This window comes from Rana temporaria, chromosome 2 (genome assembly GCF_905171775.1).
Source record: "Rana temporaria chromosome 2, aRanTem1.1, whole genome shotgun sequence".
NCBI lineage: Eukaryota > Metazoa > Chordata > Amphibia > Anura > Ranidae > Rana > Rana temporaria.
The window spans coordinates 334,319,449-334,333,525 of NC_053490.1; the positions used below are offsets into that span (position 1 = coordinate 334,319,449).

The following is a 14,077-nucleotide window of genomic DNA, read 5'->3' on the forward strand; positions in this document are numbered from 1 at the left end:
CACACACAGTGTCAGTGTGTCAAAGCAGAGTGCGTGTGACGGTGTGAGGAGAGGAGACGCGGGCTTACCCTAGTGTTGCTGTGTGACTCTGCTTCTGCGTGATGTCACACACAACCGGCCGCGTACTGAAGGACAGGGGGCAGGTGAGGTCGGAGCCTGGAGGAGGAGCTCCAAGTCTGCTCGGCTCAGTTCGCCTGCCCCTGACAGTGACTCGCGTCGAGTCCTTCACTATGCGGCGATGCTGGGCATCGCCGCTTAGTGAAGGATCGGCTTGGGCGGCTCGGCTGCTCTAGTCCTGCAAAGGGAACGGCATTCCTGCTGTTAAAAAAGTGCAGGAAGGCCGTTCCCACGCATTCCCGCAGGACTCGAGCCCTGATTATAACACTCTTCCACAGGACACTCACATGGCACTATCACGGGACACTTTTACATGGCATTACAACAAGGCATTCTCTCACTAGATACTTCTTCACATGGCACTATCACAGAGCACTCTTTCTCACAGGACACTCTTTCACATGATGTTATAACAGGGCAACCTCTTCCACAGGACACATGACACTGTCAGAAGGCATTCTCGCTCATAGGACACTTTCACATGACATCATAGCAGGACGCTTTTTTTCACAGGGCACTCTTCCACATGGCATTATAACAGGGCATTCTCTCTCACGGGACACTCTTTCAAATGGCATTATAACAGGGAACTCTCCTTCTTACATGACATTTTCACATGGCATTATCACAGGGCACTCTCTCCCAAGACATTCTTTCACATGGCATCTCATTTTACTAAGACTCCTATCACACTGATAGCGCTCCAAGTTAGCGGTAAATCGTTGCTAGTTTTAGTGATGCTTTACCGTTGTTTTAGCACCACTATTCAGCCGCTAGTGGGGTGCTTTTACCCGCCCGCTAGCAGCTGCAGAAAGGGTTAAATGCACTTGAAAAGCGCTGCTGCCAAAGTGCTTTGCAGGCGCTTCGGCAGCGGTGCCCATTCATTATACACCGTTCTTTCACTGCCCCAAAGATGCTGCTTGCAGGACTTTTTCTAATGTCCGGAATGTGCACCACTCCAGTGTGAAAGAACTTGGGCTCTCACACTGGGGCTGCAGATGAGGCATTTTTCAGGTGCTTTACAGGCGCTATTTTTAGCCCTTTAGCGCCTGAAAAACGCCTCCAGTGTGAAAGGATTCTAAAGGTAACAAAAAGATCCTGCATCACCATTCAGTAAATATTTTATTTTTTCTATTGAGTTAAGGCACAAGCAAAGTGATTTCTTGTTTTCTGCTACTTAGGTGAATAGACATTTACTGCGTTCAAGTAAATCTAAAAATGAGAGCGTATTTAAATTGATATTAAAGTAATTTTTTTGGCCAAAATAAAATGCTAATAACATGACCTACATGTTCTTGCAGTGTCTTTATAATTTTTATTCTCTGAACTTCCACCTCATACTGCCCCCTGGCTGCACTACTTGACTCCTGGTATGTGGGGGGCTCCCTATGCAACCGGGCAGTATGGCTGGAAAGGATGGAGGAGGAAATATGTGGAGGGAGCTCGGAAGGGAAAAATGATAAAAACAAAAACAAGAGCATGTAAGTTCTGCTTTTAGCAGCTCATTTAGCACAAACAATTACTTTAATTACAAGTCTGCTGGTGAATTGATTTACTTTACTCGTATTGCATCATTCTTTTTCTTTTTGTACAATGCTACTGTCTTTTGATTGGAATATCTAGAACACTCTGCTATGTCAACAACTATATACGTTGTATACTGCCAAATTAAGTAGCTCTTATTCATTCTTATACTGTCCACCAATCCCTCCATTCAAAATGTCCAAGATTTTAGTCAATGATAGTGGCTGCAGCATATCTTGCTTGATAATATGCCATTCAGCCTGGTGACCAAAATCCTGCAGTTTCGAGAAGGAATACAATCTCTATAAATGTATGTATGTTAACATAGGTACTGTTATTTTTTTTAACAAGCAGTAAAGGAAATAGAAGCTGTAGCTGAAAAATGGTTGGTGATAGTAACTAAAACATGGAAGCTGACTCGAAATATCATGATTTTGAGTGGTGACAGAACTGTGCTTCTATATGTAACATATGTAATATTGATTTAGCTGTCTTAACATGTACCCCTTCCTTTCCTTGACTGTCATTTTACAGAGCCCCCGGCCTGCTGGCATGGTAATAGAGAGATCTTCAGACTTTGGCAGAACATGGCATGTGTATCAGTATTTAGCTTATGATTGTGCCACTGCTTTTCCACATATTAAACGGGGCCGTCCCCAACACCTAGAGGATGTGCACTGCCAGGAACTGCATGGTAACCCAATGCATGGAGGCAAGGTAGGACACAGCTAAACATCTGAAAATGAATAGACGTGTTAAATATGTTTGTGCCAGGGCTTCTGTGTTGTATCATCATAAGGAAATAATTGACAGATAGAAAAGATGTTACTTATGTGAAATAAAAAATAAATAAATATATATATATATATATATATATATATATATATATACAGTATCTCACAAAAGTGAGTACACCCCTCACATTTTTGTAAATATTTTATTATATATTATTATAAACCGCTGGCAACATAAGTGAGTACACTCCTAAGTAAAAACGTCCAAATTGGGCCCAAAGTGTCAATATTTTGTGTGGCCACCATTATTTTTGGAGCTCTGCAGAGCTTCACAGGTTGCCACTGGAGTCCTCTTCCATTCTTCCATGACGACATCATGGAGCTGGTGGATTTTAGAGACCTTGTGCTCCTCCACCTTCCATTTGAGGATACCCCACGGATGCTCAATAGGGTTTAGGTCTGGAGACATGCTTAGCCAGTCCATCACCTTTACCCTCAGCTTCTTTATCAAGGCAGTGGTCGCCATGGAGGTGTTTTTGGGGCCATTATCATGTTGGAATACTGTCCTGCAGCCCAGTCTCCAAATGTAGGGGATCATGCTTTGCTTCAGTATGTCACCGTACATGCTGGCATTCATGTTTCCCTCAAATGAACTGTAGCTCCCCAGTGTCGGCAGCACTTATGCAGCCCCAGACCATGATACTCCCACCACCATGCTTGACTGTAGGCGAGACACACTTGTCTTTGTACTCCTCACCTGGTTGCCACCACACACGCTTGACACCATCTGAACCAAATAGTTTATCTTGGTCTCATCAGACCACAGGACATGGTTCCAGTAATCCATGTCCTTGGTCTGCTTGTCTTCAGCAAACTGTTTGCGGACTTTCTTCTGCACCATCTTTAGAAGAGGCTTCCTTCTGGGACGACAGCCATCCAGACCAATTTTATACAGTGTGCAGCATATGGTCTGAGCACTGACAGGCTGACCCCCACCCCTTCAACCTCTGCAGCAATGCTGGTTGCACTCATACATCTATTTCCAAAAGACATCCTCTAGATATGACGTTGAGCACATGCTCTCAATTTCTTTGGTTGACCATGGCGAGGCCTGTTCAGAGTGGAACCTGTCCTGTTAAACTGCTTTATGGTCTAGACCACTGTACTGCAGCTCAGTTTCAGGGTCTTGGAAATCTTCTTATAGTATAGGCCATCTTTATGTAGAGCAACAATAGTTTTTTTTCATATCCTCAGAGAGTTCTTTGCCATGAGGTGCCATGTTGAACTTCCAGTGACCAGTATGAGAGAGTGAGAGCGATAACACAAAATTTAACACACCTGCTCCCAATTCACCCCTGAGACCCTGTAACACTAATGACACCGGGGAGGGAAATGGCTAATTGGGCCCAAGTTGGAAATTTTCACTTAGGGGTGTACTCACTTTTGTTGCCAGCGGTTTAGACATTAAAGGCTGCGTGTTGGGTTATTTTTAGGGGACAGCAATTTTACACTGTTATACAAGCTGTACACTCACTGCTTTACATTGTAACCACGTGTAATTTCTTTAGTGTTGTCACATGAAAAGATATAATAGATTTTTTACAAAAATGTGAGGGGTGTACCCCCCTCTAGTTTTCTGCCGACAGCCTGTATAGCTGCTTGGCCCCTCCCACAGTTCTGTTTTGTTGCCATGATATGTACTGTACATTGATGATGTCACTGCTACTTTAACAAGATAATACATGGATTTGCAAAAGCATTTGATGCATTCAACGTGGATAAATCCTTTGTGGTGATTGAGAAATATGTTTAAATAAATCTTTTAAATTATACATGGCCAGAAAATGTAATGTAGACAAAGTATAATTGTTGATTTGCAGCAGCATTTGTCTACAGGAATGTCAGTAACTGTAGAGCTATATTTACAACTAGTCACACAGTTTCTTTCCAAAGCCAGGTTAGAGAAAAGCAAAAAAAAAAAAAAAAGAAAAGAGAATTATAACTAAACAACTTTTGGAAGTGTCTTACCTCACATACAAAGATACCTTTGTTATTGCAAAAAGTAGTAAAACAGCACAGCCTCACTATTAGCAGGTATTAATTAAAAGTGAATCAGCTAGCATTTTTCATCCACTGTGTGGGTTTGGTTTAGGGAAATACAATTTCAAGCTTTGGAATATACCAAAATTATTTATAAATAAATAATAAAACATGGTGCCCAGATATATATGGACCAGCCAGCAGAAATCCCCATTCAAATGTTCAGATATCAAGGATGAAATTGGATGAAATTGGATTGTGGAGCTCATGACCCATACAAATTGGTGGCTGGTGATGTGTGGCTTAATCTGCACTTATTCCAGATTTTCTTATTTAACTCATCACTTATTGAAGTGGAAACTGATTTTAAAATATTCTCTCATTCATATTCAAAAGCTAATCTGAGCATAAAACATTAAAGCATGATGCTAGTTTGATGCCTTGGTTCATACCATTCCATTTGGCATCATTCACTAACCATGCTTTCAAAGTCTCTTTGGCAGCTAAATAACAGCTAAAAATATGGGCCAGCTCCTGTTCATCAAACTCTGAGGCCTCGTACACACGACCGAGAAACTTGACAGGCGAAACACATTGTTTTGCTCGTCGAGTTCCTTGTGAAGCCGTCGAGAAACTCGACAAGCCAATTTTCTCCATTCCCGTCAAGGAAATAGAGAACATGCTCTCTTTTTGGCTCGTCGAGTTTCTCGACAGTTTCCTCGACGAAAATATACACACGACCTGTTTCCTAGCCAAAAAATATCTCCCAGCAAGTTTCTTGCTGGTTTTTGCTGAGAAACTCGGTTGTGTGTACAAGGCCTAAGATACTTTTTCGATATTTGTTGCACAATAGTTGCTTTTTTCATCCTGGTATATCTTTGTTTTAACTACAAACTAAGGCCTGGTGCGCACTGGTGATTTTTGCAGCCACTTATATGGGAGGCTGACTTTTTTTCCTTGCCTCTAGATTCCCCTGCATGTTAGCCTATGCACACATAGACTTTTAGCAGTGTTTAGTGCCAGGGACTTTTAGAGTCAATGCTTGTTAATGATTATTAGGGATGAGCTTCGAGTTCAAATCAAACTCATGTTCGACTCGAACATTGCCTGTTCGCCGAACAGCAAACTATTTGGGGTGTTCTGCGGCTTTTCGAATTTGCCGCGAACACCCCAAATAGTTCGCTGTTTGCTGGAATAGTCTATGGAAGAAATATAAAGTGCTAATTTTAAAGGCTTATATGCAAGTTATTGTCATAAAAAGTGTTTGGGGACCTGGGTCCTGCCCCAGGGGACATGTATCAATGCAAAAAAAGTTTTAAAAAAAGGCAGTTTTTTCGGGAGCAGTGATTTTAATAATGCTTAAAGTGAAACAATAAAAGTGAAACACCTAGGGGGTGTGTAAAGTATGCCTGTAAAGCAGCGCTTGTTTCCCGTGCTTAGAACTGTCCCTGCACAAAGTGTAATTTCTGAAGGATAAAAAGTAATTTAAATTCACTGCTCCTGAAAAAAATGCAGTTTTTAAAACTTTTTTTGCATTGATACATGTCCCCTGGGGCAGGACCCGGGTCCCCAAACACTTTTTATTACAATAACTTGCATATTAGCCTTTAAAATTAGCACTTTAGATTTCAAACGTTCGAGTCCCATAGACTTTAATGGGGTTCTAAAGTTCACACAAACTTTTGGTCTGGTGCGAACCGAACGGGGGGTGTTCGGGCTCATCCCTAATGATTATTAGCGCTTGTTACTGCTAGCCGCGTTTAGTGCTCCCGCGTTAATTCATTTAAATTACCAGAATACATTATTATAATTAATTTGATATTATTATATTATAATTATTAAATTATTATTAATAAAAATAACTTAACGTCCAAGCACTTGACATCTATAAATGCACCTTAACTTGTTACACACTTTTACTAGCGTCAGGTGTTTTTTCTGTCAAAATGCTTCTGCCAAAAGGAAAAGCTTTTAGGAGAGTTTCCAAAACCTCCTTTGTGCATGAGGCCTAAATATGAACAACTTACCTGAACATATTTTGTTATGGTCTCACATTAGTGTTTTTTCCCACAGCAGAAAAGCTCAGGTACAACTAATGATATTTAAGTAATGTTACTTCTCCTTTTTTGACTGTTAGTATATTTTTAATTTAGCTCTTTTATTTTCTGTTTTAGATAAGATTTAGCCCAATAGCAATGGCTTTTACAGTTCCTGTATCTAAAAGTCAACAAATTCACGGTAAGATCCTTTTCATATCATGCTGAATTCTGTTGTTTCATTTGTAAAATGCTAAAATCTAGACATGTGCATTCGTTTTCATCCAAATGCATTTTCGCCCGAATTTCGGGTATTTTCACTATCGTTTTAACAAACGAAAATATACCCGCAGAATCCGAAATGTAAACATTCGACATAAAAAAAGCTTTATTTTCGTTTTCGTTGCTACAACAGTTCGATATAGATAGACGCTGACAATAGCAATCTGTGTCTATCGAACCTATAGTCGAATGTGCCTAACCTTTACTCTATTAGTCAAAGATTATTCTACATAGAGAGAAAAGATTTGACATTATAGAGACAGTGTTGGGAAAGACCATTCAACATGAAGGACGAAGATTCAACGAAGCAGAGAAAAACATACAAACATCAAATCTGTCATTGAAGGCTTATGGTGCCTGTTGAAAGTTCTAAGAAGATTTCACAAGCAGCTAAACTGTACGACGCTGCAATCGTACATTTCCGGTCAAATGCTCGACCCATAGGCTATAGAAGAATTTAAATGTTAGTTGACTAGTAATAATAATTTATAAATATAATTATTACTAGTGTCATACAACATTAGAATTCTTCTATAGCTTGTAAGTGGAACATTCGACCGGAAATGTATGATTGCGGCATCGTACAGTTCAGCTGCTCCGTCGAATCTTCAGTGACCAATTATGAGGCCCAGGATGCAGAAGGGAGTGGCAAATAAACACAACTTGGAGTTTTTCCATGTTTACAATATTTAAAATGTTAACCTTCTGCTTTCCTGTGATTTCCAAGTTCCCACACCTGTACACCAGCAATTGAAAGTGAAGTCCTCTTTGTAAGATTCTTCCTTTATTTTATATCCTAGAGATTTTTGAAAACAAAGGCACCAGTATAGAGCAGGACAAGTGATACTTCTAGGTGGGAACAGTGCAGTGTTGGCTCCTCAAGAGATGAAAGCAGAGTGGAAGACTGACCACTTCAGATTCCACTTACAAATGAAATGTCAACTTTGCACTTACTGACCCTTTACATGCTCTTAAATGTTTCAGTAGCACATAAATGTATTCCTATAATTTAAAACTAATTCAAGAAAAACTTAATTTAAAGTGCAACAACCCATCTAATCAGAATTCATCTTTCACTCAGATTTCAGTAAACTGCAGTATAATTTGTTGCTGTAGCTTACTTCATCTTTGCACTCTGTACACTTCTTTGATGAATTAGCTCAAATAAATGCATGTATAGTTAAATTGTATGGTAGGTATAAAATAAAAAAAACAATTGTAACTGTAGAGAAATATCTCATGGCTTCTCTTTTCAGAGCTTGGAGAGTTCACCAACCTAAGGATTAATTTCACCCAGCTGACACGCCTGCCACCCCAAAGATACCGGGAACCCAGTGCGTTTTATGCAATAGATGCGATGCATGTCCATGGCAGCTGCTTCTGTTATGGCCACGGAGACAGATGTGTACCTGGTGCCCTGCCAGAGAGAGACCAATTTGGTGATATTCAGGTACATTTTTCAGAACAAGATACCTTTACCACAATTATAAAATAAATATGGAAACAACAGTCCTGATAGATGTTACATTATATCATGTTCATTATTGTGGTTTAAAACATATGCCAAAAATAGCGTTCGGGGTAAGCTAGGCTTTACTCAAGTGTAATATTTTCCTTCAAATATGTAAGCACTGAGTTTTCAATGGGATCTACAGTGATACATTGATATTCATTGCGGAAGGTCAAGTTTGACAAATTGGTGCAAATACATTTCATTCTTGACTGTGCTTCTATGGCCTAGAGTGCAGTATTGGAAGCACTATTGTGCAGTCCTGAAACTATTGTGCAGTCCTTTGACAATTATGGATTGTTTGGTCCATGTTTCCCTTTTATGGCATATTTCTGTTGTCTTCTTATCTATTCCACAGTGTTATACATAAAGGGTAAAGTGTAGCAGCTCATAGTTCTTAGGCTGCATTGACACCTGAGCATTGCGTTTGCGTGCGTGTTTGTGCGCTTTTTGTTACAGCATTAAAGCTTTAGACATTTTTTGTATTAGGAAAACATGTAAAAATCCTTCAGGGATAGTGCTGGTGAACAGTTTATCACGTAAACAGACACCAAATGTTTAATATCCTCCTTGTGTATATAACATATTCACACTGACCTGCAAAGTGTAAAGCCACCGCCACATGAAGTGCACACTTACTAGCTTGCACAAGCTGACTCGCTTGTGGCTAATACCCAGCCAGGGCCTTGATCTCCAGGGATGGCAAATGGATAGCTAATCCAACCAAAACAGCCTCCAAACACCACTTTTAAGTGGGGCTAGAAAGGACCCAGGGTCCTTGCTCGATATTCGTGTTTACTGGTCTAAAATCGCTGCTGAAACCAGGACTGACATGCAGGAGTGAAATCGTACGATTCAGCTGAACTCGCACGGCTTCATTCCTGCAGCTCAGTGTAAAAATTTATTAGAATTGCTTCTCAAACCACATCAACTAGTACTGGAGCTGCTCCTTGAAATCACACTGCATAAAAGATTAAACTCGAGCCTACGCTAAGCATTTTGGAGCTTCAAGCTATATAACGCTTAAGTGTGAATGGGGCCTTAGTCTTCACTGCAGAAGTGACAGCCGGATCAAAAGAAAAGGAACCCGCATCTGTAAAAACTTGAGAAAAAGAAGAAATGAATGCACATTCAAAGTTTCCAAAAGTGCCTTTTATTGCAGACGGCCAAAATACACCAGGGACACCAGGTGTTAGTCACGTAGACGCGTTTTACACATCTGATCTGTGCCTAAGATTAAGCACAGATCAGATGTGTAAAACGCGTCTACGTGACTAACACCTGGTGTCCCTGGTGTATTTTGGCCGTCTACAATAAAAGACACTTTTGGAAACTTTGAATGTGTAGTCATTTCTTCTTTTTCTCAAGAAGTGACATCTGCATGGAAGATGAGGCATCAAGCTGGCAAAAGTAATGCATGGGGCAAGCAATGGAAGGAAGTATATGCAGTGGAACTGAAACTCACTACTTTTTGTTTGCCTACAACAAGCCCATTTTAAGGAGGAAATGTTTACAGGTAGAAGCTATTATCTCACATTAAAATAAATAAAATCAATGCCCAATGTTATTTCTTTTGTATGTTTGCATTCATTGATGAATATGCCACCAGTTATTGTCCTCAATGACATTCTTATAAAATGTAAGCACATATTTGTGAAATGAATTACCTGTTAGATATGTTTTTGCTATAATTCTGTAATTGTATTCTGTATGTGGGCTCCAGACCACTTGCAAATGATGATATATTTTGTTTCAGGTACATGATACATGCGTGTGCCAACATAACACTGCTGGAACAAACTGTGAACATTGTGCTGGCCTCTACAATGACCTGCCTTGGAGGCCAGCTGATGAAATCAACCCCAATGTGTGCAAGAGTAAGTTTTATGAGCAGCTTTTCAGAACTCACTACATACACTATGATGATCTAGCCTTTAGAATTCTACTGAAATTGCAAGAGGAATTTTGTTTTGGGGAAATTTGCTTTGTTTAAGCATAAATGCTAATTGTTTAATATTTCTAGATTGTAAGCTCTAACGAGCAGGGCCCTCTAATTCCTTCTGTATTGAATTGTATTGTAATTGTACTGTCTTCTCTGATGTTGTAAAGCGCTGCACAAACTGTTGGCGCTATATAAATCCTGTATAATAATAATAGCTGCATCTGTTTTTTTTTAAAAAAAGAAAGGTTAGATGCTTGTCAAAAAAGTGAAAATCTCCTGCGCTTAGTTGTAGTGCTAAGAACATATGACCTCCGCTTGCCCGACTGGTAGGTATGATGCCTGTGGCCTTGCTGCCCTCACAGGACTGTGGGCATCCTAGTCGCAAACACTAGAAACAACAAAAAAATGTGCGTCGACCTAGTGCATTACCAAAATAACGATTTTATTTTGAAATATAAGAGGTATCCTACTTACCAAAGCATGAAACACATAAAAGGATAGAGACGAGACCACATCCAGGTCCACGGTATGGAAAGCCCTCATAGTGTCCAAAGGCTTATGTGTTTTGAGGGTCAAGCCCTCTTCTTCAGAGCCAAAGAAAAGCCTTTAGGAACACTACAGAAACTTGCAAGAGGCATTTTGTTTTTGTGAAGTTTTTTTTGTTTAAGCATATATGTTAATTGTTTAATAGCTGCACCTGTTTTGAGAAAATGGAGAAAGGTTAGTCACATTTTTATTGCTGCATGCTGCTATTGGGGTAATTCATCCATGTTTATCCTGCTAACCATTGTCACCAAGAAATAGAGAGAATAAAAATCCCAAATTTTAGAGTTGTTTTTAGAACACAAAGTAAAAGGAAATCTTCTATTATGGACACTTGTTCTTGGACAATTCTAAAAGGGTTAATTTACATTATTATTATCATACAGGATTTATATAGTGCCAACAGTCTGTACAGCGCTTAACAAAATAAGGCCAGACAGTACAGTTACAATACAATTTACAGGAGGAATCAGAGATCCCTGCTATGTTGGTCTGTGAATAGCAATAAGTGATGGATACTTTGGTGGTTCTTTATGATTAACCCCCGATGGGCATGGCAAAATTTATCAAATTCGGGGCTCAGAAGGTGCTCATGGCTGAGGCCATTCACATTTCTCTTCACTGGAGTTGAGCGGACACCTGGATGTTCGGGTTCGGCGGGTTCGGCCGAACTTCGGAAAAAAGTCCGGGTTCGGGACCCGAACTTGACCCGAACCACATAAAAATAAACTTAGAACTGTCCCTGCGCAAAGTGTCATTTCTGAAAGGAAAAAAAGTCATTTAAAACCGGCTTTGCGGCTATAATGAATTGTCGGCTTTGCGGCTATAATGAATTGTCGGCTTCGGCAATTCAGAGAGGATTCATTCATAAAAAATAAAAAAAATAGCGCCGTCAATTTTACAAAAAAAATGATGCGGGGTTCCCCCCAAATATCCATTTCAGACCCTTCAGGTATGGTGTGGATTTTAAGGGGAACTCCACCCCAAATTTAAAAAAAAAATGGCGTGGAGTTCCCCCCAAAATCCACACCAGACCCTTATCCGAGCACGTTAACCTGGCCGGCCGCAGAAAAGAGGGGGGAACAGAGTGCGGCCCCTCCTCTCCTGAACCGTTCTTCCTTTCAGAAATGACACTTTGTGCAGTGCCATTACATAGCCGAACTCCGAACCCGAACCCGAACTTTCAGCAAATTATTCGGGTTCGGGTTCGGGTCCAAAAAAAAACAAAATTCGGTACGAACCCGAACTTTACAGTTCGGGTTCGCTCAACCCTACTCTTCACCTGTTGAGCTAGTGGTGTGCAGCATCTCTCATCCCCTCATAAGCAGTGGATACTGCTGCCTCCTGAATCCCTGTTTATTGACAGATAAATGTGGCTTTCAAATAGAAATACTGCACTGCAACCATTCACTTGAATGGCTCGCATTTAGTGCAAAAGTTTTGCAGCACTTTCAAGACAAAAATAACCCTGCATTGGACAGAAGGAAGCTAAGGGACAGTCTACTATCACGTAGTAGGAGAGTAGAGGAGAGTGACAGTTGCCAGAGAATTAGGAAGGTAAAACAAATTTTTAGGTTACCATAGATGTAAATGAGCATGCAACTTTTTCAGTATATAGGCAACTCCACTGCAAGGGAAGATTTTTGTTTTTCCCAGAGATAGGCTTTTATGTTTTTACAGTTTTTCTCTTGCCACAGTCTGAAAGCTTACATGGTAGGGACTTTATATTACAAGCTTTTTTTATTTTGGGTCTTTATATGAAATGCTTATAACAAGAGATCTTTATATTTAATGCAAATGTTTTGATAACTTAAAATGCAATTGAAATACTACTAAGTAACTTCTTAGATTCCGGCTATCGCATAGTTAGGACCAATCATGCTTATTCACAAACAAAAATATGGCAACACTTTTAAGCGAACATATTCTACACACTTAAAAATAAGTCTTATATTCTAATTGGTGAAGGTGTCATTCTCTTATCAGCTTTTTGTAGTCTTTGTAGATCACCTGATTTAGATTTTATTCTGTAATGTCACTTTGGTAGCCTAAAATCGGACAAGAATGAAAGAATTTGAAGCCAATGCTTTGTCACCATCTACTGGTAAATTTTTTGAACTGCATTGTGTTGGAATGACATTGAAATGAACATCTTAAACTCATTATCACAAAAGTTTGGGGACTTTTGGGGGCAGATCCACATACCTGCGCGTAATCTTCCACCGGGCGTAGCGTATCTAAGATACACTACGCCGCCACAACTTATTTTTTTTATTTCGAATCCACAGAGAATTTGCGCCGTAAGTTATGGCAGCGTAGTGTATCTTTGGTGGCGTAAGGGCGCGGAATTCAAATGGATGTAATGGGGGCGTGTTTTATGTTAATACGTCGTGACCCAACGTAAATGACGTTTTTATTTAACTGCGCATGCGCCGTCCATGGGGGTATCCCAGTGTGCATGCTCGAAATTAACCCGGAACAAGCCAATGCTCACGACGGTGACGTCATTCTACGCAAATCCCTATTCGCGAACGACTTACTCAAACGACGTAAAAAAAATCAAAATTGTACACGGGAACGCCGGCCATACTTAACATTGAGTACGCCTCATAACAGCAGCTTTAACTATACGCCGGAAAAACGACGTAAAAAAATGCGCCGGCCGGACGTACGTTCGTCGATCGCCATAACTAGCTAATTTCCATACTCAACGCGGAATTTAACAGAAACGCCACCTAGCGGCCGCCGATAAATTGCATCTAAGATCCGACAGCGTACTAAGACGTACGCCTGTCGGATCGATCCCAGATGCCGTCGTATCTTGTTTTGTAGATACAAAACAAAGATACGACGCGGGACATTTAAAATTACGCCGGCGTATCAATAGATACGCCGGCGTAATTCTTTTGTGGATCTGCCCCTTGAGGTTTTGTGGTATCACTGATTTACAAATTTATTGTCATTGTCTATTTCATACAATGTGTATACCCTAAAATTGGATAAAAGCCATTTGATTTTCTTTTTTTCTAAATTTAAGGTAATCAGCAAAACATAGTAGTATGACATGACAGTCTATGCTTAATGATATCCGTTAGCAGTAATATATTTACTGACCGTGTACAAACAAGGAGTTAAAAGATATCCCATAAAGTAATAGACCAGGTTCCAGCAAAGTAATGTGCAGTGCCTAAAGACTTAGGGCCGTAGCTTCCACAGCAAACAAATACTGCATTGTGGTGGAAGACATATAGGAGAACATTTGATTTTCAATAGGTAGCTAGTAGTTTTATAGAAATGTTATTATGGATATTTTGTGCCACATAAACTGTTCTTTTAAGCGGTTAATCCA

The 14,077-nt window shown here is 40.1% G+C and overlaps 1 protein-coding gene across 2 annotated transcripts in view; it reads left to right on the top strand.

The window, feature by feature from the left end:
• LAMB3 (laminin subunit beta 3) overlaps nucleotides 1–14,077 on the top strand; it is a 110,743-nt gene that overhangs the window by 47,354 nt on the left and 49,312 nt on the right. Inside the window, exons 6-9 of one of the 2 annotated variants that reach the window (XM_040337520.1) lie at nucleotides 2,176–2,358; nucleotides 6,590–6,653; nucleotides 7,990–8,183; nucleotides 9,994–10,120. In XM_040337520.1, the coding sequence (XP_040193454.1) occupies nucleotides 2,176–2,358; nucleotides 6,590–6,653; nucleotides 7,990–8,183; nucleotides 9,994–10,120 (568 nt within the window). The remainder of the gene's footprint in view (nucleotides 1–2,175; nucleotides 2,359–6,589; nucleotides 6,654–7,989; nucleotides 8,184–9,993; nucleotides 10,121–14,077) is intronic. The other variant, XM_040337521.1, reaches the window with a different exon arrangement.